Source organism: Myxocyprinus asiaticus, chromosome 33 (assembly GCF_019703515.2).
Source record: "Myxocyprinus asiaticus isolate MX2 ecotype Aquarium Trade chromosome 33, UBuf_Myxa_2, whole genome shotgun sequence".
NCBI classification, from domain to species: Eukaryota; Metazoa; Chordata; class Actinopteri; order Cypriniformes; family Catostomidae; genus Myxocyprinus; species Myxocyprinus asiaticus.
In genome coordinates, this window is record NC_059376.1 from 9592736 (window position 1) to 9619908 (window position 27173).

Here is a 27173-nt window from a genome sequence, read left to right on the forward strand (position 1 = left end):
TAAACAAGAATTTCAACATACAAGTCAATAAAAAAAACAGGGAATATGTGACACATAGTATAATGTCATAAAATTGTGTCTTCACACCATATACCCTTTTGTCACTTACCATTTGCATTTGTGTGTAAACGTTAGGATATGGTTAGGAAATTCATCCACTTAAAATGTTAAAAGTTAAATGTATAATTTATGCGCCACTAGCAGCACCAAACAGAATTGCAATAAGTTCCCGTTTTCAAAAAGATTTTGTATATCACCGTCTTCCATTGATCAAAAAACAGGTAGTCCCTCCCAAACTCACATCGATAGAGCCAATGTTGTTTTGTCCTGTCATGTCGGGGTGCTCAAACAATCAGATTGCATTTTAATTTGATGCTTCTAGTTGCGCCTTTAACTTTTAGGTTAAATTGGGTAACTATATAGTGTGTATAGTATGCAAATTAGGATTTGAGATAGACCGATATATCGGTTTTACCAATTAATCAGTGCCGATAGTTACTTTTTGCAGCCATTGAGATACCAAACTAATGTATTGTGTCACTGTGCAAGTTTATAATCTAGTCTCTTTAGCTCAAGCTTTAATCAGATATTACGGGTCAATATCTGGGGCAAGAGATGTCCAGAGTGTTGGAAAGAAGCTCGGAATAACAGAAAACATTGTCAAATTCATTCATTATGAGTATTTTGCCCCACATACTTAGATCCAGCCCTCATTGGCATATGAACCACAGAGTGTTTCCATTAGGTCAACATCTCAGATTCCAGACGTTTCTGTAGTAATAGAAGTAATTTCCATGCATTTGTTTCTTGACTCTCAAGCTACTCTGCTGAAAAGAAAGAAAGAAAACAAAAAACACATCTTAAACCAGCCTATAATGGTTTGCTGGTCTTGGCTGGTCTCTCAGCCTGGGAAAGCTGGTCTGTTGGCTGGTTTTATGGTTTGGCCTTTTTACTGTTGGTTTCAGCTTTTCAGAACAGCAAACCAGCTTAGACTGGTCTAAGATGTATTTTTTCCAGCAGGGATCTGGTATTTAGAGGCCAGTATTACCAAAAAAAGATTATGAAGTTCAATGTAAACCCTAATTTTGTCATTGCTGGAAAAAAATCAAGTTGTCCTAATTAAACAAAACTTGACATTTCAAGTAATGAGCTCACAACTCAAATATCTAAGTTCCTTGAATTTATTTTTTTAACTTATAAACTTATACATTTGAGTCCATTCAATTAAAATTATTAAGTTAAAACAAAAACATTTAAATTGAGAATTTGGGTTCAGTCTACTTGCACCTTGTTACCATAACTTAAATAGTTAAGTTCATACTATATGAGCACCAAGTAAACTTAATACACAAGTTTTGGAGACGCCATTACTCAGTTCCATTAAGGGAACGACTTTACTCAATCAGTTGTGTAGAATCAACTTATTAGGGTTTTCAGTGTTGAAGATAATAAAGACACTGTTGTCTTTTATCTTACAGCTATATGTGGTGGGGAAGTGAAGAAGGACAATGGCCAAATTCAGTCTCCAAACTACCCAGATGACTACAGACCCAACAAAGTGTGTGTGTGGAAGATTACTGTGGCTCAGGGCTACCATGTAGGCCTGACCTTCCAGTCTTTTGAGGTATGATTAAAAGGTGGTTGTTATTACTGCTTTATAAACATGTAATGATTTGTTTATACACTTTTTTTTTTTTTTTATAGAAATGTAACAGCAGAAAAAATGAAATAAAAGCATCGGTCCCATTTGTCTGGCTGATTCTGATATGCTGTGTTGTACTCGTTTTGGGTTTGGTTTAGATTGGCTGCTGTCTCTAACCAGCTCCATGATCCTTGTATTTGGAACAAAGGGCTGTTGTAAATTTTTAGTTTAAATGAACAGGGAACAACATTCAGCGTTGGACCCTCTTCATTCTTGTGAAGATCTTATCCTTGAAAAGATTGGTTGCAGTCACACTTAGTTGCATGACAATTTTAAAGGGATGATTCACACAAAAATTATAATTCTGTCATAATTTTCTCATCATGTCATTCCAAACCTATATGACTTCTTTCAAAGAACATAAAAGGTGAATTTCTGAAGAATATTCTGGCCACTCCACCATAGTAATAATTCGTACGAGATGGCGAAATCGTACGATATCGCACAACTTGACTCATATGAAAAGGTACGACGTTTATTTACATATAGAGACCAACCAATCAACAAACAATTTTAAAATTGATTTATAGAAATGTCTGTGAACAAATTTGGTTTCTCAGTCCACATTTGTTTTTACAGTACAAATGACTTATGTCAATAATAACCTATAACAGGATTCCCTTGTCTTGTTCCAAATACAGACATTTTCTTTCTTCTGCGGTATACAAAAGATTTTAGGTTAGATTTAGGTTTGGGTTAGGGGTTAAACTTAGGAAAAATCATAATTACATTGTTCGGTGGTTCGTTTATTTTTCTCCATGGCAGTTTTTGTATGAGCCAACTCGTGTGATTTATGAACACTATTTTCCATATAATGAAAGTTAATAGGGGCAGGGGATGTCAAGTTCAAAAATAACTTCATGCACTATAAAAGTATCCTAAAAGTGGTCCGTACAACTTGTGCGCTTCTTCCGAAATCATTTTTTCTTCCACTGTAGCTCTCAAATATGCCGGCATTAGACTTTTGTCAATAACTTCAGTGGCGTTTGTTCACAAGACACATGAAAACCAATGGTTTCTGGCATCAGTTGCGTTGACGTGGCATTTTTATATCTATACAACTTTTGTAGTCCATTTCGGTGCTTTACTGGGAGTGAATTATGACTTAATTTTCAGTCTTTTCCTAACAAAGCTTTTTAAATAGTGCACGAGTCATATAGGCCAACTTTATGATAATTTTATGGTACTTTTTTGTCATTTTGCAGCTTGACAGCCTCAGTCCCTATTCCCTTTCAGGAAATGGAAAATAGTGTCCTGGGTATAGACCTTATTCACGCTAGCGCCATCTTTGATTTTTAATGGGAATGACAATGGGGCTGTGAGGGATAGAAATACAGTCTCTTCAAGGGGCTGTACTGCAGTTACAAGTTTTTTTGGATCATTTCACAGACAAAACATTGATACAGTATCTGTCCAAGAACATTCAGTATACAAAGAACTCCAGACAACACGAGTTTTATACATCTTTATACCATTCGTGCCATTGAAGAGATGGTAAGTCTATCCCTCAGTGCCTCGTTTTCATTCCCATTAAAAATCAAAGATGGCACTAACGTGAATAAGGTCTATTGTTCAAAACGTCACCTTTTGTGTTCCACAGAAAAAGAAAGCCTGCATTTTTTTGTGACATGTATGAGTATATGAAAGAATTAAAATTTTTGGGTGAACTACTCCTTTATCATTATGTTTGGTGACAACTTTTTTACATTTCCTTTTTTACTATCATTGTTTGCCTTTTCAATTGCAGATCGAGAGGCACGACAACTGTGCATATGACTACCTGGAAGTTCGTGATGGGAACTCGGAAAGCAGCCCTCTGCTGGGCAGATTCTGTGGTTATGACAAACCCGATGACATCAAATCCAGCTCCAACCAGCTCTGGATGAAGTTTGTGTCTGACGGTTCTGTCAATAAGGCTGGTTTTGCTGCTAATTTCTTCAAAGGTGTGATTTTTGCTGTATGGTTGTTTGATCTTTTTTAATATGTATATTATAAATTTTTTTTTATATACATTTTTGCTGTATAACTTGTTTGATATTTGGAATCAGATGGGTTATGATTGGCATTACTAACCAGAATTCTTTTAAATTAAATTTTAAAACACAGCAGTATAGAAATATTTGCCACTTCCAGTGACCAATAATAATGATTATTATTATTATAATGCAGAAGACCAATATGAAAAAAAAAAAAATCTATAATGTTTAGTGTGTTGGTTATTGTAGGTATGGCAAAGACATGGCAAAGAAAAAGAGTATACAGTTTGAATTAGGAAAAAAGCCCTGATATTATCTTCAATAAGATAAAAATTAAAGGAATAGTTCACCCAAAAATGAAAATTCTCTCATCATTTACTCACCCTCATGCCATCCCAGATGTGTATGACTTTCTTTCTTCTGCAGAACACAAATTATATTTTCAGAAGAATATTTCAGCTCTGTTGGTCCACACAATGCAAGTGATCTGAAGCGATATGATAGGTGTTGGTGAGAAACAGATCAATATTTAAGTCCTTTTTTACTGTGAATCTACACTTTCAGCCACCTACTGGTTGGGGCTGGTCAAAGGTAGAGATTGGAAGGAAAAAAGGACTTCAGTATTGTTCTTTTTCACACCTATCATATTGCTTCTGTAGATATAGATTTAACCACTGGAGTCATAAGGATTACTTTTATGCTGCCTTTATGTGATTTTTGGACCTTTTGATTTCTGGTCACCATTCACTTTCATTGTGTGGACCTACAGAGCTGAGATATTCTTCTAAAAATCTTTGTTTTGAGTGAACTATCCCTTTAAGCCTGATATTTTATGAAATAATAAAAAAAATTAGCTCTTATATTATTTTCAGTTGCAAAACTTGGAAATCAGAATGAGCTTTATTGCCAAGTGTTCTTACGTACACAAGGAATCAGACAGTTATAGATGTACACAGGACAGCCTCAGTGACGGCCAAGTAGAACTGTGTCAGCAGCTCCTGTGCAGGTTCCTCAGCTGGCGAAGGAAGTACAACCTCTGCTGAATCTTCTTCACAATGAGGTCTATGTGGGTGTACCACTTCAGATGCTGAGAGAAGGTAGAGCCCAGGAACCTGAATGACTCCACTGCTGCCATAGTGCTGTTCAGGATGGTGAGGGGGGAAGTGCGGGGGGATTTCTCCTGAAGTCCACTATCATCTCCACTGTTTTGAGTGTGTTCAGCTCAAGGTTGTTGTGATCGTACCAGACAGCCAGCTGATCAACCTCCCATCTGTATGCAGACTTGTCACCATTGCGAATGAGGCTGATGACCGTGGTGTTGTCTGCAAACTTCAGGAGCTTGACAGTAGGGTCCTTTGCAGTGCAGTCATTCGTGTACAGGGAGAAGAGCAGTGGAGAGAGAACGCGTCTCCCCAGTCTCACTAGCTGCTGCCTATCTGTCAGAAAGCTGGTGATCCATTGACAGATTGGGGTGGGCACGGAGAGCTGAGTCAGTTTAGTTGAGAGAAGATCAGGCATGATGGTATTGAAGGCTGAACTGAAGTCCACAAATAGGATCCTTGCATAAGTCCCAGGTCTGTTGAGGTGTTGCAGGATATAATGCAGTCCCATATTGACAACATCATCCACAGACCTGTTTGCTCGGTAAGCAAACAGAAGGGGGTCCAGAAGGTGTCCAGTGATGTCCTTGTGGTAGGCCAAATCCAGTTTCTCAAATGACTTCATGACCACAGACGTGAGAGCGACAGGTCTGTTGTCATTAAGTCCTGTGATTTTGGGTTTTTTGGGGACCGGAATGATGGTGGAGCATTTGAAGCAGCAGGGAACTTCACTCTGCTTCAGTGATCTATTGAAGATCTGTGTGAAGATGGGGGCCAGTTGGTCAGTGCAGACTTTCAGACAGGCAGGTGAAACGCCATCAGGGCCTGAAGCTTTCCTAGTCTTTTGTTTCCGAAAGACCTCCTCACAGATCATAAGTGTAGATTGAGTAGCAGGATGGGGGAGGAGGGGGTTCCAGGAGGTATTGGGGTGTGTGTGTGTGTGTGTGTGTGTGAGTGTGTGTGTGAGTGAAGATCAGAGTGGGGGAGGGGTGGGAGACTGGGAGTTTCAAACCTGCAGTAAAACACATTCAGTTCATCAACCATTAGTTGACTCTCTACAGAGTGAGGGGGAGGTGTCTTGTACTTGGTGATGCTTTTCAAGCCTTTCCACACAGATGCAGGATCGTTGGCTGAAAAGTGATTTTTTTTTTTTTCTTCTTTTAGCCACTCTAATTTCCTTAGTCAGTGTATTTCTGGCCTGGTTGTACAATATGTTATCCCCACTTCTGTAAGCATCCTTTTTGGCATGACGAAGCTGTCTGAGTTTTCCTGTAAACCATGGTTTATCTTTATTGAATGATCAAAATTTCCTAGTAGGGATGCACATATCCTCACAGAAACTGATGTATGATATCACAGAATCTGTGAGCTCGTCCAGGTCTGTGACTGCAGCCTCAAAAACAATTAAATCAGTGCAGTCAAAGCAGACTTGAAGTTCCAGTTCTGCTTCATTGGTCCATCTCTTTACAGTCCTTCCTACAGGCTTAGCTGATTTTAGTTTTTGCTTGTTGGTTGGGAGAAGATGAACCAGACAGTGATCAGAGAGTCCTAAAGCTGCACATGGGACAGAGCAATATGCATCCTTTACAATGGTGTAGCAGTGGTCCAGTATATTTTTTTGTCTCTGGTGAGGCATGTGATGTGTTGTTTGTATTTTGGCTGTTCACAGGTTAGCTTTATTAAAATCTCCCAGAATAATAATAAGTGAGTCTGGGTGTTGTTGCTCCATGTCTGTGATGTTATCAGCCAGCTGTTGCAACTCTGCGTTCACGTATGCTTGTGGCGGGATGTAAACACTCACCAGAATGAACGAGGAAAACTCCCGTGGCGTGTAGAAAGGCTTACAGTTGATGAATAGCGCTTCTAAATGAGGACAGCACATCTTCTTCAATGCTGTTACATCTGTACACCAACTTTCATTGATGTAAAAGCATGTTCCATTGCCTCTTGTTTTCCCCGATGATTCCGCAACATGATCCACTCTGAACAGCTAGAAGCCCGGCAGATGTAACGCGCTGTCCTGGATGGCTTCATTCAGCCAGGTTTCCATGAAACACAGAGCAGCTCAGTTAAAAAAGTCCTTATTTGTTTGAGTGAGCAGAAGCAGTTCGTCCGTTTTGTTGGCGAGGGAGCGGACATGCAGCAGATGAATACTTGGCAGCGGAGTCCTAACGCGTGTTGACGAAGCTTCACAAGCACGCGTCTTTTGGATCGCGACCTGGAAAAGTCATGGAAATCTATAAAATCTGAAAAGCCATGGAAAAGTAATGGAAATTCTTTATATACTTAATGAATATAATTTCTTTCAAATTTTGCTCTACTCCAAAATATTTACTCACCTAGATATTGTTCTTGTGTAGAGCTTGTGTAGAGTAAAACTTGATTACAAGCCACAGTGATGTCCAAATTGTGAGCAAAGCATTCTGAGTCAAAATTTGAGTCAGATTGGTCTAAATGATTCGTTAGCCAATTGGTCAATTAAAATGATTTTAAAAATTCAATTCCCATTCATCAGAAACGACTGGAAAAGTCATAGAAATTCATTGGTCAAAAACGGTGGCAAACCTAAAGCTCTTATATTATCTGCTTCTGATATCGGCCTAATCAGACCAATGCCAAAATAATAAAAATGACAATATTTAATAGCTAATACTTGCTGATACCAATATAGTCACCTATATACTGTGCATTCCTATTAAACTTAAAGTGAAAACCAATTTTATTCCAGTTTATATGTTGTATATTTGTTTCATTATTGTTTGAGTTAAATAGCTCTTTCAATAGTTTTACAACCGGTCCTTTGAGACAGCGTAACTTTGTGCTCTGATGCTCTTGTCATTGCAGAAATGGATGAGTGCTCTAGACCTGACAATGGTCGCTGTGAGCAACGCTGTGTCAACACGCTTGGTAGTTACAAGTGTGCCTGTGACCCTGGTTACGAGCTGGCGGCGGACAAACGGAGCTGCGAGGGTGAGTATGTGAATGGATGCATTGCTGGATACATGCCAGATCCATATGTAAAACGTGTTCCATGGTGACATGTAATCTAAAGGTGTGCTCAATTGTACAGCAGAGCTAGCACTGTTTTTTCAGGGTCTTATGGAGAAATAGTGAGAGAATTTGTAAAGGTGAAGTGTATAATATCCGCACCACTAACGTCACCAAAAGGAATTGCAAAAATAATGACTATATTCAAAAGGTTTCCCAAAAATCATTGATCAGCAAAGAGATTGTCCTGCCTCAAATTCATGCAATTGGTTGAGCCAATTTTGCTACGTCAAGGTGCAATATGTAATATATTTACTGTAGTAAAGCATAAAATTATCATAATATGTTATCAGAGATTTAGGAAACATGCTAAGTTGAAATACTGGCTTCTCCGAAAACAATGCTACAGCCAATGCTACTTTGAAATGTCCGTTCCGGGCTAAAATTTCTGTTTGTGTTTTGGCCTGTGTGATCCCACCCACTGCCCATTTCCCAATAGTATTTCGACACCCCAGGTTGCCAGATTTGAAACAAGTTAGCGGGAAAACACAGCACGCTGCAGCCATGGAAGCCAGCAATACGTCTAGCTAACATTGACAGAGTTATAAAAAATCCACATGAGCTGGTTTATAATTTGCAAACAATAAAAACATTGCAAACGTATACATTAGCTGATCAATTTTCAGTGTAAAGCTCGTCGCTTGCCATTGTCAGTTTGCTTGTTCCTGTTGCGTGTCCTCAACCTGGCAACCCACGTGAGCTTAGAGTCTGTGGAGGAGTGGGCGGGGGAGACAACTCTCCAAAATTTTGAATTTGGACTGCAGTACCCATTTTAAACGCTTGATGTCAATGGTACATATTGCTTCTTTAAACAAACAGAGCAATGTTTTGATAGCACTACATAGCCACATAATTTTTTACTTTTCTTGGGTGTAAACCTACAAATTTCTTACTTAGAGTTGTATAATAAAGTATTTTAAAAAAAAATACACATTTCGATTTTAAAAAAGGCTCTTCTGACAAGCAGCTACCAGCAGTGACCACACTCTGCCTCCAGTGGACAGTCTATGCTACTGCATCCTCGTAATTAATACTCTTGCCTGCTCTTATTTAATACTCTTGCCTGCTCTGTTGACATACCGCCAACATCTGTTTTGTGCTATTGGCTTGGGGCTGCCAGCAAGTTATGAGCATCTACCTCACATTGACATCAGGGTTGTCTGGGTTTCTTTACCCTTCTCCACACAGCAAAGCGATGCTCTGTTTTCTGAAATAATCAGAAAGTTTGAATTTGTTTGAAGTCCTTTTAAGGCAAGTCAGTTCACTCTGCGGGCATTTAGTAAATTAGAAAAGACAGAAATCTCCATTTTCTAGATTACGTTTTAATAACATTGTAAATCAGCAATAAAATCAGACAAAAATGTTATGAAAAATTTTGCACTAAAGTCACACTAAAATAATTTTTTTTTTTGTAGGCTGGTCCACATATTGCATATGCGCGTACTAGATAGGGATAGGTCACAGTGATTGACTAGTCGTCCAACATCGTTTTTTTTTCTTTTTTTTCTTTCTTTTTTTTTCCTTTTTTTTTAGCGGCTGACACCGTTTGTTGTACTTTAGCTGATAGCTAGTTTATGCGATAAAACTCTGTCTGAGAAGTTGCATTTTTAAATTCATCCTGCCACTACAGCCATACATATACAGACAGGTGTCTTTGGCTGTAGCACAGTGACTGTTACTGTTTTTCATGTGTCTTGAACCATGAGCATTGTGTTTGTAAGATGCCAAGTCAAATAAAAAAAACTAAACAAAAAACAGTATGTCCGTATTATATTAAAAACAATTCCGAAACCCCTGCATTGTGTTCCATTCCATTACGCTCCGTCTTGTTGTATTTGAACACAAGAACACGTTCCTATGTGAACGTCCCCTAAGAAACGCATCCGTTTAGGGTCAGGTTATAAAGTCAGTGAATAATTGTGTTCCTTGAACTTCTTTAGCTAACAAATCCATAAAATTAAGATTTTAAGCACTACTAAACAATCAAGTACAGAACTGAGGCTGGGGGGAATACCCATGTTCTTTTACTGTAAATAGGTGTTTTGTGTAAATTTACCATTAGGATGATGAAGTGGTCAACTTGGATCCTGTTCAATTCATGTAATTTTTCCTTGCGCATGTGAATCTGCATAGCTGAAGTGCATGTGCACTTCTTTGGGGAATCAAGTTTAATGCCTGGCCTCAGTTATTATTTTAAGTAAATTTAGTAGAAACAGTGATAGAAATGTTAATCTGAAACAACTTGCTATTAGTTGCTAAATCATATTCTTGTGACGTATATTTTTAAGTAAATAAAGTTGAATGAACTAATACATTCGTGTATATCTAACGAAGGTTTTCTAGTTGTACCGACATAAAATTACCACAAGTTGAATTCACTTACAAAGCATGATGCAAAAATGCTACATATATATTTTTTAAGTAAATCCTACACATCATTTTTTCAGTGTGGTTGGCTCTTCATATTAAGCTGGGTTATGAGGATTTTAACATTGAAAAAATTACATACAGCAGCTTTAAACCTGATTTGTCAGCTAGTTCTTCAGGCAACCCCTGGACTAGTCGATTTTGAAAATATGTAATTTTGCACATCCCAACTTCTAGAGTACTGACTCAACTAAAAAGGCATCTGCCAATTGCGATTATTCCCATTCGTTGTTCTACAAGTGGCCTCTCTCCCCAATATATCATCTCTTCCAGAGCAGTGGACAGGAATATACATTGCAAGTTTTAGGTCAACGCATTGATTTATTGTCAGGACTGAGATAAAGTGTTGACTAACAGCTAATGTCTCTTATTATGGTCTGGACTCTAGGCTAATATCTGGATACGTGAGGCAGTTTTTGGACAGCATGTACCCTGCAGCTGCTATATTGAGCATAAATCTGTTTGTGTTCAGAGAGGCACTGAGATGACTCAACGGCTCAATCGTGACCCAGTTATTCTCTATTAGATGAAAGATTGGGCAAGCATACCTTCCCAATGGCTGTAATATCAGCAGTAAATCCAATATTATGATAATGGCTAAAGTGTATGTCTCCCTTTCTCAAAGAAACAAATCATTGGGTGGCAGTCCAGTGGGTATAGAGATAGAAAGGGCTTTAATGTACACAAAGGCATTGGCTGTCCAAAGGCATCTAAGTGGCATGGTTGTAACCATGGAAACGTCTTTCCTCAAGCGCTTGTGTTTCGTGGAAATCGCTGTAGGGGATTTGTTCGTTAATTTGGATGGTACCGCACCAGACTAAACTCCTCTGCCTGTGTGCTTTGTGTTTGCTGAGATATAAAGCCTGGGGTTGTTCTCTGTGTTTTAATTAAAGCAGGACTGTTCTTGTTATTTGATGTATTGTATGCGCCAATTTAGAAGATCTGCAGCTCTGATCAGATGAATTTCAGATGAAATTGATGAACGTTTTACGAGTGCTTTGTAATTTTGGTGTGCTGTGCATGAAATAAATGACCATACAAGATATCTCCAATGATGAGTTTAATAGTCTAGTTTTTAGTAATTTTCTGATATGTAGCCCTCTTTAAAGGAGCAACAGCTCTGGAAAAAATTAAGAGACCACTGCAAAATGATCAGTTTCTTTAGATTTACTATTTATAGTTATGTTTTTGAGTAAAATGAACATTTTTGTTTTATTCTATAAAGTACTGACAAGATTTCTTCCAAATTCCAAATAAAAATATTGTCATTTAGAGCATTTATTTGCAGAAAATGACAACTGGCCAAAATAACAAAAAAGATGCAGTGTTTTCAGACCTCGAATAATGCAAAGAAAACAAGTTCATATTCATTTTTAAACAACACAGAGTTCAGATATCAATATTTGGTGGAATAACCCTGATTTCCAATCACAGCTTTCATGCATCTTGGCATGCTCTCTACCAGTCTTTCACATTGCTGTTGGGTGACTTTATGCCACTTCAAGCAACTCGGCTTTGTTTGATGGCTTGTGGCCATCCATCTTCATCTTGATCACATTCCAGATTTTTTTCAATGGGGTTCAGGTCTGGAGATTGGGCTGGCCATGACAGGGTTTTGATCCGATGGTCCTCCATCCACATTTTGATTGAACTGGCTGTGTGGCACGGAGCATTGTCCTGCTTGAAAAACCAATCCTCAGAGTTGGAGAACATTGTCAGAGCATAAGGAAGCAAGTTTTCTTCCAGGATAAACTTGTACGTGGCTTGATTCATGCGTCCTTCACAAAGACGAATCTGCCCGATTCCAGCCTTGCTGAAGCACCCCCAGATCATCACGACCCTCTACCTAGTCATCTAATCGTTAGACGGAGACCTGGAGACCCTTCAAGCCACAGTGTCTCGCACCCACTGTGAAATGACAAGCTATGACAATATTTGCAATTTGTGAGAAATTATGTCAGTAATTTCCCCAAGCGAATAAAACAAAAATGTTCATTTTACTCAAACACATACCTATAAATTGTAAATCCAGAGAATTTTGCAGTGGTCTCTTATGCTATGATTTTCTAGTTTTTTATTTTTCTCCCGGAGGTTTCCTTTAGTCCCCAAAAGAGTTGTGATTTAGTTATGCAACACATTTTTCACTTTCTCTTTCTGACCCTTTTATTATTAATTAGGAAGTAATCATGCTGTTTTTGCTATTGTACCTTTAAGACTTCTATATCTAAATGACCTCTGTTATGATTGGCTTACTTCTTAAAATGTGAATATCACCGGCTTGGTTCACATTCGCTTAGAATGGAAGTCTATGGGGGTAAGACATTCCAGATGTTTTAGAAGAATTAAAGTGCTGCTTGTATTTTTGTTCAAGCACTGATATTTTTCTATACAAAAAAATGTGTTATATTTTAGCTATAAAATATTCTAAATTATCCTTTTAGTGACAGAACTTCTTTTCTAGGTGTAATGAACTTCTGATTGCACTGCAAAACCATTCACAACCTTAAATGATTAGGTCACCCAAAAATGAAAATTCTCTGATCATTTACTCAGCCTCATGCCATTTTGGAAAATAAGGCAAAAATACTATAAAAAAATTGTTTGCAGTGCATACATTACAGACACACAGTAACTCCTATGTGTAGATTTGCTCTATATTTTCAAATCAGTATGTATTTTAGTGGTTATTCCGGTACAATGCCTTGCCCCATAGACTTCTATTATAATTATATTACTGTATTTGTTTGCAATAGATGAGTATTGTCAGTCATAAGCAACAGCATGCCACAGATATTGTCGAAAGAGCTCAACTTGTATTGAACCCTAAACATTCCTTTAACCTATCATAAATCACAAATTCATTACACTTTCACCATAAACATCGTTTGTCTTATTGCTTTTTCTGATTTCTTTTTGGTATTAGCTGCCTGTGGTGGTTTCATCACCAAGCTGAATGGATCCATCACCAGTCCGGGCTGGCCCAAGGAGTATCCACCCAACAAGAACTGCATCTGGCAGCTGGTGGCGCCTACACAGTACCGCATCACCCTCCTCTTTGACGTTTTCGAGACAGAGGGCAACGATGTGAGCACTAGGTTTTTGCCTGAGCGTGGGGTGGGTTTGTCTGGTTCATAGTAGCTGAATCAGTGTAAATTATGACAGGGATATAGGGACTGACATCCGAATCTCCAATTTGCATTCTTGTTTTCTCACTTGTACAGTGTGGATTGCTTATGGCACTGTTGCCAGGTACAGTTCACGTGATGAATGTACTGGTGACATTTTTTTTTTACTAACCTTGTTAGAGTGTCTATTAAGATGAAGCTGTTTTCTGGATTCATTTGTATTTATTAGCCCTCAAAAACACATTTATATACACTGACGGCCAAAAGTTTGGGATAATGTTCAGATTTTGCTGTTTCAGAAGGAAATTGGTACTTTCACCAAAGTGGCATTCAACTGATCACAAAGTATAGTCAGGACATTACTGATGTGAAAAACAGCACCATCACTATGTGAAAAAAGTCATTTTTGATCAAATCTAGACAGGCCCCATTTCCAGCAGCCATCACTCCAACGTCTTACCCTTGAGTAATCATGCTAAATTGCTAATTTGGTTCTAGAAAATCACTTGCCATTATAACAAACACAGTTGAAAGATATTTGGTTCATTAAATGAAGCTTAACATTGTCTTTGTGTTTGTTTTTGAGTTGCCACAGTATGCAATAGACTGGCATGTCTTAAGGTAAATATTAGGTCATAAATGGCATAGAAGAAACAGCTTTCTCTAGAAACTCGTCAGTCAGTCATTGTTTTGAGGAATGAAGGCTATACAATGCTTGAAATTGACAAAAAACTGAAGATTTCACACAAAGGTTACACTACAGTCTTCAAAGTCAAAGGACAACTGGCTCTAACAAGGACAGAAAGAGATGTGGAAGGCCAGATGTACAACTAAACAAGAGGATAAGTACATCAGAGTCTCTAGTTTGAGAAATAGATGCCTCACATGTCCTCAGCTGACAGCTTCATTGAATTCTACCCGCTCAACACCAGTTTCATGTACAAGAGTAAAGAGAAGACTCAGGGGTGCAGGCCTTATGGGAAGAATTGCAAAGAAAAAGCCACTTTTGAAACAGAAAAACAAAAAGAAAAGGTTAGAGTGGGCAAAGAAACACAGACATTGGACAACAGATAATTGGAAAAGAGTGTTATGGATCTTAACCCCATTGAGCTTTTGTGGGATCAGCTAGACTGTAAGGTGCGTGAGAAGTGCCCGACAAGACAGCCACATCTATGGCAAGTGCTACAGGAAGCGTGGGGTGAAATGTCACCTGAATATCTGGACAAACTGACAGCTAGAATTCCAAGGATCTGCAAAGCTGTCATTGCTGCACGGGGAGGATTTTTTGAAGCGAACTCTTTGAAGTAGTTTAAGAAGTTCTGAACATTGTTTTATTTATTTTTTATTGTAATAGTAATTTTTCATGTTATTAATGTCCTGACTATACATTGTGATCAGTTGAATGCCACTCTGGTGAATTGAAGTACCAATTTCCTTCAGAAACAGCAAAATATGTACATTATTCCAGACTTTTGGCCACCAGTGTATGTGCTGTTGTTTTTTGCTTAAAGGAATAGTTCACTCAAAAGTGAAAATTCTCTCATCATTTACTCACCCTCATGTAAATGATGTGTATGACTTACTTTCTTGTGCTGAACACAAACACAGATTTTCAGAAGTATATTTCAGATCTGTAGGTCCATACAATTCAAGTGAATGGGTACCAAAAAAATTGAAGCTCCAAAAAGCACAAAAGTCAGCATAAAAGTAATCCATTCAACTCCAGTGGTTTAATCCTTGTCTCCAGAAAAGATATAAGTGTGGGTGAGAAACAGATCAATATTTAAGTCCCTATTTACTATCAATCTTCACTTTCACTTTTACATTTTTTTGTTTTTGTTTTTGGCAATTAACATTCTTTGTGCATATCGCCACCTACTGTGCAGGGTAGGATGATTTATAGTAAAGAAGGGGGGGGGGGGGGGGTTGGAGCTCAAGTGCAGGTCAAAATGCCTCTGAAAGTGACAAAAAATACACGTTTGGAATGACATCTGGGTTAATAATTTAAAGTAAAATAAAGTGAACACATTTTAATTTTGGGGGAACTATCCCTTTAACTAGCTTAACCACACTTTAAACTCAAATGCTCAAAATACTTAAAAAAATTAAATCATACAAATTTGTTCAAATAAATTAACCTTGATGAGTATTTAGAACTTTCTCTTTCTTTTGAGTCCACCAAACTGACACCTTTTAAGTTACCTGAATTGTTTTATTGTTTTGAGTTTAATGAACTTGTCTCTTTAAATTTACTGGAACTTAAAATTGTCTGAAACTGGGCAGGGGATTTCTATTTCCCAGCATGCTTTGCATGGCACTCGAAATGGACAGTAAATGTTAAAATTAAGTGTTATATAAAGTGTCTTTGTGCAAGATGAATGTAAAAGGGGAGACTTAGTAGTGTTTAATGTTGTGCTGTGTTATTTAGAAGAGACTCTGTTATGTTGGAGATTTAGGGGTTACCATTATGATGAATAGTGGAGCTTGAGTTTAGTTTGAGAATAGATACAAGTCAAGTATGTAGATATTGCCTTATTCATTGAGCAATCGCTATGCTAATCAAAGCATGGTGTTGCCAGGTAGCTTGCATTCAGTATGCTAGCATTCACTGTTCTAGCTAGGACATGCTGGCTAGTTACAGTAGGTTCCCTCAACTTGAAGTATTTAAGTAGAGACTACATGATAATTTTAAGTTCAGCCAAATAGTTAAATTTCAAGTGAAATGCCATCAAAATGTATCAGTTAGCTTACTCAATGTTTCAAGTTAAGGGCAATTAACATGTATGTGTACTGTAGTACAAAATTTAAATCAGAAAGTTCTATTAACTTTTAACATGAGAGTTTAATAACCTAAAAATTTGATGTAACTGATTACCTCAACTTTTCTGAGTTCTACTAACTTATTTGGGTTTACAATGCAGCAAAGCTACCTTGATCAACTCAGATTAACCAGAAAGATCATGCTGGTTGACTAGCATCACCAGTTTGGTGTGGCTAGACCAGCACCTAACACCCATAAACCAGCACTAATCAGTATCCCTGCTGAAAAAAAGCCAAGCAAACCAGCTCAGGCTTGTTACATCTGCTTTATTTCAGAAAGGGTAGAAATTCATGCTAGTTCTTCCTGTTCTTTCTGGAATATATACTGCAGGCATCTTTAGATTTTGACCCATGACTCGGGTTTACTGTCTTCTGTGTAGGTCTGCAAGTATGATTTTGTTGAGGTGAGGAGCGGTCTGTCTGCAGACTCCAGGCTGCATGGAAAGTTCTGTGGTGCCGAGAAACCAGAGGCCATCACCTCGCAGTACAACAACATGCGAATTGAGTTCAAATCTGACAACACTGTCTCCAAGAAGGGCTTTAAGGCCCAGTTCTTTTCAGGTGAGTGTGTGCATGAATTATTGTGTTTCGAGTCAGAGAGAGGGTGGTGTGTGTGTGCGTGCGTGCGTGCGTGGTTAACTGAGATGTGGTGCTGTCTCCTCACAGATAAAGACGAGTGCTCAAAGGAGAACGGCGGATGTCAACATGAATGTGTGAACACGTTTGGCAGCTACAGTTGCCAGTGCAGAAGTGGCTTCGTGCTGCATGAGAATAAACATGACTGCAAGGAGGGTGAGAAAAACACATGCTCATCTGGAAACATGAGAGGCTGCATGTTACCGTGATTATACCATAGTAATGGGGTGTGTTTAGGTATGACGCAAACTACGCAGAATGCCTGAAACACATATAAAATCACTGCAATGCACTGCCTCGAGTGGTTTATTATTTGTATTTTATTTTGGGGTCTTTTTGCCTTTATTTTTAGGAAATAAGAGTGTAGACCATGGCTTTTCATTTTCATTACTTGAAGGCCACTGTTTTGCAGAGTGTAGGTTTTTTTAGGTGTCTTCTGTGGAACTCAAAAGGAGATGTTTTGAAGAATGTTCATGCTGCTCTTTTCCATACAATGACAGTTCATGATGACCACAGCAGCTCCAAAAATGACAAAAAAGCACATTAAGCACCATAAATGTAGCCCACACGGCTCGTGCGCTGCATTCCAAGTCCTCTCATACAATAGCTTTGAATGAATGAATGTTACATTTATATAGCGCTTTTCTGACACTACACTCAAAGCGCTTTACACAGTGAACAGGAGACTCTCCTCAACCACCACCAGTGTGCAGCATCCACCTGGATGATTTGACTGCAGCCATAGTGCGTCAGTACGCTCACCACACACCAGCTATTGGTGGAGAGGAGAGAGTAGAGTTATAGAGCCAATTAATGGATGGGGATTATTAGGAGGCCATGATTGATAAGGGCCATTGGGGGAAATTTGGCCAGGACACCAGGGAATGATGAACAAACTGAAATTTAATTTGTTATTAACTGATAATCTTCCCCTCCACCACAGCTCTTGAATGTCATTATCCATTTTGCATATTCATACTGGTGTGTTATGACCAAAGACTGGTTTACTTATAAATGGGAGAGCCAAATGAACGGTAACACTACTTATTGCGGCTAAACACTAAATATGGAAGTCCCGCCTTCCAGTTAAAGGAGCCAATGACATTTTACAATGACTGTCAGTTTACTCTAACGCACATTAGCTCAAAAAATGGCAGATTTTTTGTGTGATTTGAGCTTAAGAAGCACAATTAATGATATCTTTGCGATCAGATTGTATTGCCAACTTGAAATATGATACAGTATTTGATTGTAATCTTGACCAACCAATTTTTTCCCCATTCAGTTAGATATATGGCTTGTATGTAATCTCAAAAGTCATGGGAAAGACATGAAGATATCTATAGTGAATATGAATTTTACTGTTTTTTCTTAGGAAAAAAATATCTCATCAGCTAGATGGTTTTTTGTAAGTAAAGCGTGCTCGCAAACCATTGTCTGATTCGTGAGCAAATCATTCATTTTAGTCAAGGAGTAATTCAAAACGGTTCACAAATCGGTCTGAATGATTCATTAGCAAATTAGCAAATTTAATCAAAATTATTTTAAAAAGGCTGTATCTAGTGAATACAAATGACTGGAAAGGTTATGAAAAAGTCATGGAATTTCAAAGGTAAAAAGGTGTGGGAACACTGGACAGAGACTATTTAGCCTGAGATGGAGAACTTAAAAATGAATGGAAGAATTTGGAACACCCAAAATGGTGGGTGTAGAAAAGGAAGTCCTGCCTTACAGGTTAAAGAGCCAATCATCTTTTAGATACAGATCACTTGTTAGTCAACTCGAGAATGTGCATGTGCCTTAGCTGGACCAGCCTAAAAAAACAGGGTTTTATTTAAGCGTGATCTGAGCTAAAGAAGCACAATTTATGATACCATTGTTGTCGTATTTTAATGCTCATTTGAAATATGTTCTGTGATTCTAATCTTAACCAACCGTTTTAGAGAACTCTGTCTTTCCCCATTCAAGTCGATAAGAGCTGTATTTTTATGATGCTTGTATCCATAAAAATAACTGCCTGGGAGCATTCCAAAGATGGGTGGCAAGTGAACTGACTTGCCTTGAAAGGGACTTTGCCCAGGACTAAGGTCATGAGTCAGTGCCATTTGCCATCATTAACGTCAAACCTATAACAACCATGTTTGAACTGAATTTGAGCACTAATGAGGTTTTGGAGTCGTGGCAGAGGTGAAGCTTATCTGTGAATAATGACTTAAATCTTTTATATGGAATATATGGAAGATAGCTTGCTATTTTGGAACTTGTCGTTGTATGGAAAAGAGGAGCATCCTTCAGAATTTCTACTGTTGTGTTTCACAGAAGAAAGAAAGGCATATGCATCTGGAACGAGATGAGTGGGTAAATGAAGACAGAACTTGGTTGCCAAATATTGGCGATGGGGAAAAAAAGTGTCAATTTCAGACAGTGGCATAATTCTTTTGGAAATTGGTTTAGGATTTTTTTTTAAGCTGTTTCAAAAAACACTGCAGAATTACCTGTGTGTCTGGAGGGTCATTGTGCAGTCTGCTGCTGTCTGAGTACATTTCAGCAGTCTGATTGTATTACATCAGCCAATAGCTCGAGACTGCCCCAAACCTTCGCCATCGATTTCAGCTCATTGGCACTAACTAGCATCAGGATATTTTTAGAGAATACCTTCTTGCTATGTGCAGAAATAGAAAGATTGAGGCAGTGGTAGAGAGAGAAAATGAGAGAGAAAGTGTTTGAAAAGTGCCTGACACAACTAAACATTTACTCGTTAAAATCTGATGCATTTTTGGGCTGCTGCCTGCAATTTTTCACTCTCACATTCACACACACTGTGGACTAATTGCAAAGAAATGCCCCCAAATAAATAAAAAAATGTCAATTATTTATAAGTAATAATGTACATGTTTATAATCTTATGATAAACAGTTTTTTTTTGTTCTTTTTTTGGCCCAAATTTGTAAGCATGTAATTCTGGTTCTCAAGCCTTATTTCATTCCACTAGATGGCAGCAAGCACTACAAAAAATAATTTTTTCTCCATCACAATATACAGATCTGAAATGTAGGTGGTGCTCTAATGCATTGTAGCCCTCACAGATGTGCTCGTCCATAGATATTCAGTCTAATTTTCAGTTTATGCACCACCCTCATAGTCTCAATATCTCGGCCTCTGAGTGGACTAGAAGCTCAGTCTAGGTGGCATTAGAAAGCTGAGATCTCCCCTTTGCGATAATATATAACATTTTATCATCATAGTCGAAAACATATTTTTATGATATGAAACATTTTTAACTGAAATGCAACTTTTGTGCACGATATTTCAAAATAAAATACCCTGTCTAATTCATTACCAGCAATTAATCGGCTGCATCATATTTAGGTCTTTATTATAGATTACACCTTAACGGCGGTGTATTGGCAGTGTTACCTGATTTGTATAATTTCTTTAGTGAACCGGGTACAAAAACAACATTATCAGCAGGTGCAATTAATTCTCAGTGAATTTCCCCTCTCTGTGTTTAGAGTTGTGATGAGCAAGAGGGTGAGGGAATATTTCTGTGTGTATTCGAGTGTTGAAAGTCACATGTTTTTGACTGTTGGAGGTGTCTCTTGCAGCTGGCTGCGATCATGTTGTGAACAGCGTCAGCGGAACCATCACCAGCCCCAACTGGCCAGATAAATACCCCAGTAAGAAGGCCTGCACCTGGGCCCTCTCCACCACTCCAGGACATCGGATCAAAATAGTATGTAATACCCACTCAGTACAATCTCACTTCCTCCATAATTACTAAGTAAGGCATAATATGCAGTCAGCCAGTCATTAACGCAATATAAAGCCTGACAGGGTGATCAGGATCCTGATGCGAATTGGAAAGATCTTGTATCACCATGAAGGAGTTTATTTTGCAATAATGTCTTTCTGACTGTACATTATCCTTCTTAATACTTGACTACTTACCAAAAAAATATGGGCTTGGCTTGAAATATTGATATGAGTTTAAATAATTTTATTATGTGAGAAGAAAGAGACCGCAATATGAGAAACATGAAACCAGCACAGCTATTTATGAAATCGGTTGCCTGTGACAGTAGTCAATTATAGGGTTTTGCATTCATTGTACAAAAATATCTGACTGCTGAATGTCACAATTGACCAATCAAAATCAATTATTTCAGAGAACAGAGTAATGAAAATTATATTTGCATATGTTTTCTCTATATCAGAGTATATTTTTTCCCTTAACACATAGATTTACCATGACTGAACTAGACAAAGTCCAGTTCCTGACAATGCTCTGTTCCAAAAAATAGTGAGCTGCCTTGTCAGCCACTGAAGGCATTAGAGCCACTGTCCTGATGCAAAGTTTGCTCTAAACAGTAGGTAGCAAAGTTATGCTGCCTTCAAAGGCACCAGATTTTACCAAAGTCTGGTGTTGCATGTATTCTTTACAGGGAAGGCAATCCCAGAGCTCAGTCAGTAATAAATGTAATTTATAAAAATACCTGTATTTCATTCAGTACTGAAAAGTATTGGTTAAATAGATTATTTAATTAATTAAATGGGAATACTCCACCCAATATTTGTGTATGCAATGTATTTTCTATGCTTGTTAGACCGAGTATCATTAGCTTAGCAATGTGCTAACAGCAGTCTCTTTTGGAATCAACTATTACATGAGATATATGAGTTAGTTGAGCACTTTTCATATGACAAGTGTGAGTGACCGTTAACACCGTTGTTGCCTACTGTGTCTAGTGCGTTCCAAATCTGTCACTTTCATATGAGATTATGCTGCCTAAGAAGATTGCTGCCAATGTAGCCAGTTGACAGCAAGGCAGCTAACCTGGTGAACAGAGCTTTTGACTCGGTTGTGTGTATAGAACTTCTATCAGGAAGACTCGCAGATTTGAGTAAAGTTTTAGATTACATTTATTTGAAGAATATAAAACAGGAATGTAATGTCTCTCTTTGGCGTAAGCCCCGTCTGGCGGTCCAAAGTTGTTGTACTCGGAACCATAAGATCCTGCCGGAGATGGGAGGCAGGGGCGAGGAGCCTACCCCCGTGCAGGACGGGACTCAACTGGTGGCGGTGGGGTGGTGGAGGTTGCCGTGTTAGCACACTGAAACAGCAATGTGATAGATTGTGAGCAGACTTATAAAGCAATGGCTTACATGTGATTGGCTAGGAGTTACCTAGCTAATGGTGCGATGGTGTACAGCTGATAGTCTTCCTGCTAGAACTACGCTGCGCTTACATGTCTTGTGCTGTAAACTTTTCATTCTTGGAAATTTGTCACCACGCAATAATGTGATCTGACTGTACATCACCCAGAGTGTTTACATCTGGAAGATGTACTTTTATGTTTTTTGCTCATCTGCAATATGTCTATAAGACGGATGTTGCTAAGCAGGGCCTTAGCAAGGTAATCTGGGGCCCCCTGGCTGTATATTGCTCTGGACCCCTTTCCTATTAAAAAATATAGTTTAGAATTTGTTGTGGGGCCCCCTGTACCTTTAGGCCCCTAGAGTCTTTACCACCCCTCACCCCACTAGCTACGGCCCTGTCGCTAAGCATATCAATAATCTCGGATATCAATAAGTACATTCAGCAGATATCTTTGAGATGTTTATCATTTAGAATGTTTGTAAATCTGCTCTTTTTAAGATGTTTAGTAGATGTTAATTAGAATGTGATGTTTTCCAGATGAAAAGATCTAAAACAGACATCTCGGAGATGTACGTGTGCCATCTGGGTTGTGTGCTATTCAAACATTGACGTGAGCAATCTGTTTCAGGCTTTTAATGAAATTGACATGGAGCCTCATTTGGAATGTGCTTATGACCACATCGAGATTTACGATGGTCGGGATGGGAAAGCGCCCAGTCTCGGCCGCTTGTGCGGCACCAAGAAACCTCCACCGATCATATCCAGCAGCAATAAGATGTTCATCCGCTTCTTCTCTGATAACTCAGTGCAGAAGAAAGGCTTCGAGGCTTCCCATACTGCAGGTGAGCGAAGACATCATAAATAAATCAATGGAGCAGTAAATACTGAGACTACATGTAAAACTGAAGAGACTAGAGAAAAAGCACTCAAGCAAAAAGCCATCAGAAGACATGTATGCATTATGAACATGGTAAATTAATGTAATGCACTACACAAGTTGCTTTTATAAAACTGCGACAACAGCATAAAAAATGTATTTGTTAAATAACTACATTTATTAATAATGATAATCAGTATAAGCAAGTCTTGCTCCAGCTATTGAAGTTTATTAGCATTAGCGTATGGTTTGGTATGGTTCATGTTATCAAAATATATATAGTTGCCAAGCAACTGGGCAATCAAAGATCATACTATGAATGAATCATCTTCGTACTGATCAGGATAATTGTTGATATTATTGATTGAATGTTGTTGATATCATTGTCTGGACATTTGGATTGGTGATAAAAGGTTTTGATGGTTTGCTACAGCAACTTGGCGTATTAATATACAAATCAAATTTTTTTTTTACATTTGTGCATACAGTGGCCCCAAACATTATTTCACTGAAGCCTGTCTGAATGCCACTGCATTAGATCAAAACAAGGGGCATTTATTTTATAAATACGTTGCTCAAAAATCAGAAAATGAAGCTTATTGGGTTTTAAATCATAAATCAAAAGAGAAACGTATTTGGACACCTTCTGGTTGTCAAACGTTAGTGGAACAAGAGGAGAACTGGCATCCAATCAGACTTTAGAGCCAGAGTTATACATGTAATAAGTAGCACATATAAGACATATTATAGCAGATTTAAAGGGAAAGTTCACCCAAAAATTAAAATTCTCTCATCATTTACTCACCCTCATGCCATCACAGATGTGTATGACTTTCTATTTTCTGCTGGACACAAATTAAGATTTTTAAAAGAATATCTCAGCTCTGTTGGTCCTCACAGTGCAAGTGAATGGTGACCAAAATGTTGAAGCTCCTAAAAGCACATAAAGGCAGCATGAAAGTAATTTATAAGACTCCATTGGTTAAATCTCTAAATGTCTTTTGAAGCGATATGATAGATGTGGGTGAGAAACAGATCAATATTTAAGTCCTTTTTTTTTTTTTACTATAAATCTCCACTTTCACTTTCGCATTCTTCTAATTTTGTTTTTGGCAGTTCGCATTCTTCATGCATATCGGCACCTACTGGGCAGGGAGACAAATTAAAATGTAAAAAAAGACTTGCATATTAATCTGTTTCTCATCCACACCTATCATATCGCTTCTGAAGGTGTGGACTTAACCACTGGAGACTTATGGATTACTTTTATTCTGACTTTATGTGCTTTTTGGAGCTTCAAAGTTCTGCCCTCCATTTACTTGCATTGAATGGACCAACAGAGCTGAAACTTTTTCTAAAAATCTTCGTTTGAGATATCAGAAGAAAGAAAGTCATACAAATGATGCGAGAATTTTCATTTTGTTGTGAACTATCCCTTTAACTTGTCACAGCACACCAAAAAGATGCTAAGCTACTTTATTTGTGGTATATCATTGATGACCCTTTTGCATACCTCCCCACGTCACTTCATTGCCCTCTCTTCTCCAGAGTGCGGAGGCCGTCTGAAAGCGGAAGTCAAAACAAAAGAGCTCTACTCCCATGCTCAGTTTGGTGATAATAACTACCCAGGAGCATCAGACTGCCAGTGGGTGATCTCAGCAGAGAAGGGCTATGGTGTGGAGCTCATCTTCCAGACCTTTGAAATCGAAGAAGAGGCAGACTGCGGCTATGATTACATGGAGCTGTTTGATGGGGCGGACACCAAATCACCCAGACTAGGCCGCTACTGTGGATCAGGGGTAAAGCACAGATTTCTTGCACAGCTGCTGTCCCTAATACCATCACACCAAGCATTTTAGAGAAAAAAATCTTGTTATAAAATTTAGCTGCAATTACATCTTCTAGTGCGTCTTCATGACAGCAACAGCTCAATTGTGAGTGTTGCCACCTTGTGAACCCGCTAATTAGTGCAAATAATTCCAATGCGTGTTCTGCGCGGTTAGAAAATTGAACCGCAAGCTTTCAGTGCTCGAGCACTCTGCTGATGACGAAATTTGTGTCACGCGTTCTGAACGCATACGCCTAGCGTTCACGTCTGACCTGAAGTATCTTTGGGCTTTAGGCAGTGGGGTTGGGGTTGGGGTTGGGCGATTTTATTAATTTTTTTCAAGATGATTTTGCTGGCGAAAAAACACGCTACATTATGAGTATAATTAGTACTAATTACTTGTGCACGGGCAAAAATTCTGATCACAAGGTGTACATGTTCCACTATTTTTGTGTTTTCTGTACAACCGATTATAGAGACTGTCGCACCATTATTTGAATGAGTTTTTTTGTTTTGTTTTTTTTACAGTCAATTGCGGTCTATTTCAGGCCACATCCACACTAATCTGTTTCCTAACGTCATCATTTTCCAAAGTATTCAGTGGAGGAAAATGCTGCTCTAGTGCAGATGAGATTAATGAAATTAATGAATTTTCAAACAAAAACGTATTAGTGTGGACGTGGCCTCAGATAAAGTCTTCCTTTTTAAGGCCAGTAACTCTGATCCATTTTCGTTTGAAAACTCAGTTTTCAGTTTCCTTACATCATCGTTTTTCAAAGTATGTGGGAATGGAGTGCGTTTTTGAAATGCTCTGTTTATGTTGGAGGAAAATGCGTTCTTGTGTGGATGAGAGGCGTAAGCGTAGCAAAATTTATGTGTCTTAAATAAGCAATTCTTGGTCAGAATAAGCTGCAGTGTGGATGAGACTTTATGCCATTAGTCAAAAGTTTGGTTAAGTGGGACTACGGGCCTTATTCGCGAACCATGAGCAGAACGAATTTCTGTGTAAATCATTCATAAATTCATTCTGACACCCATTGATTTTTTTTAATTTATTTTTTTATTTTTTATTTATGATTTCCATGTTCTGATCGTGTTTTTGAATAAGGCCCTATGAGTGTACTGACGTGTAACTTAAACACACTGGGAAAAAATTAAAAGGCTTTCAGGATAAAACTAAATGCACTGAAGTGGAGTAAAATTTAATTTGGTATAATTGTATATGCTAAATAATGAGGATGGTTTTATGTAACAGTAGGAAATAAGTTCCATACATTGTGTGCACTTGTTCACAACTGCCTCTGCCTTCATTTGTATTTCCAGCCTCCCGAGGAGATTTATTCCGCTGGCGATTCCATTGTCATCAAATTCCGTTCGGACGACACCATCAATAAGAAGGGCTTCCACGTGCGTTACACCAGCACTAAGTTTCAGGACACACTCCACTCCCGTAAGAAGTGACCCCTAGTGGCCGGGAGGGGCCGTGCAGGGCCTAGGGGAAGGCGAAAGGGCCCCAAGGGGAGGGCCTCACCCATCGCTCTGAGCCCCCCGGCCGCCAAGAACACTCAAACACGACGGACCAGCCGCAAGAACACCAACCGCACCTCAGTAGTTCACAGGGGCTCTGGCATCCCCTACTGACTGTGAGGAGTAAAGCCATTCCGCAGTAGACCTTGTTTTTACCTTTTTTTTTATTCTAAAGTTTGGGCAAGATGTGGAAAAGGGGTGGGGGTGGGGGGTGGGGGGGGGTGTATTCAGTTGATGGATACTTTTGGGATCATGAGCAAAAACAAAAGGGATTATGGTATGGTAGGGTGGGGTGGGCATAGTTGACTTGATGCTGATCACCCCATGGAACCCACCCCTTTATTTTACTTTATTTTTATGAGCCGAGATTGCATTCGGAAAACACAAACCTTCAGAGGACATCCTGCAGGAGAACTGAGCAGTCAACCCTCAACAAACCAGTCATCTATACAACAGTGGGATGTAGAAAAGGAGAGAAAGTGCGAGAGTTGAGTAGGGCATTGATGACGGGTTCCTCACAGGATTTCCCACTTTGAAACATAAGATTACTGGTGCACTGTGGGGAAACAACCGTCTCTTCTTGACTTTATTGGCATTGCTTGATCATAAACAGTCTTATTGGCCATTTTCGGCTGTTTGATATTCGTTACTTGAACGAATGACACTGTATGTCAAAGAGATGCATGTAGTACAGTTAGCAGGACTTAGAGTCAAACAGAAAATTGTGGACATGATGGCATCAGCATCTGTAACAACTAGAATTTTCCTGGCCAGTAGTCCAGAAGATTTCCCTGCCCAATATCATCACTCTCCAGGAAATTTTCCAGAAACAGTTATCATCATAAAAAGACTAATAAATGAAACATGGCCCATGTCTGCTGGCTATTACTGTAATTACTTTTGCATAAAAAAAGGAAAAGGTTATGGTGGAAAATGTTCAGATATCATG

The 27173-nt window shown here is 38.6% G+C and overlaps 1 protein-coding gene across 1 annotated transcript in view; it reads left to right on the forward strand.

Annotated features, from left to right (window-relative positions):
• The window catches only part of LOC127423956 (bone morphogenetic protein 1-like), a 110266-nt gene extending 83857 nt beyond the window's left edge, over positions 1–26409 (forward strand). The window contains exons 11-20 of the mRNA XM_051668674.1: positions 1479–1624; positions 3450–3645; positions 7623–7748; positions 13177–13337; positions 16579–16759; positions 16865–16990; positions 20440–20567; positions 22621–22834; positions 24418–24668; positions 26021–26409. Of these exons, the coding sequence (XP_051524634.1) occupies positions 1479–1624; positions 3450–3645; positions 7623–7748; positions 13177–13337; positions 16579–16759; positions 16865–16990; positions 20440–20567; positions 22621–22834; positions 24418–24668; positions 26021–26158 (1667 nt within the window). The 3' untranslated portion in view covers positions 26159–26409. The remainder of the gene's footprint in view (positions 1–1478; positions 1625–3449; positions 3646–7622; positions 7749–13176; positions 13338–16578; positions 16760–16864; positions 16991–20439; positions 20568–22620; positions 22835–24417; positions 24669–26020) is intronic.
• The last annotated feature ends 764 nt before the right edge of the window (positions 26410–27173 follow it).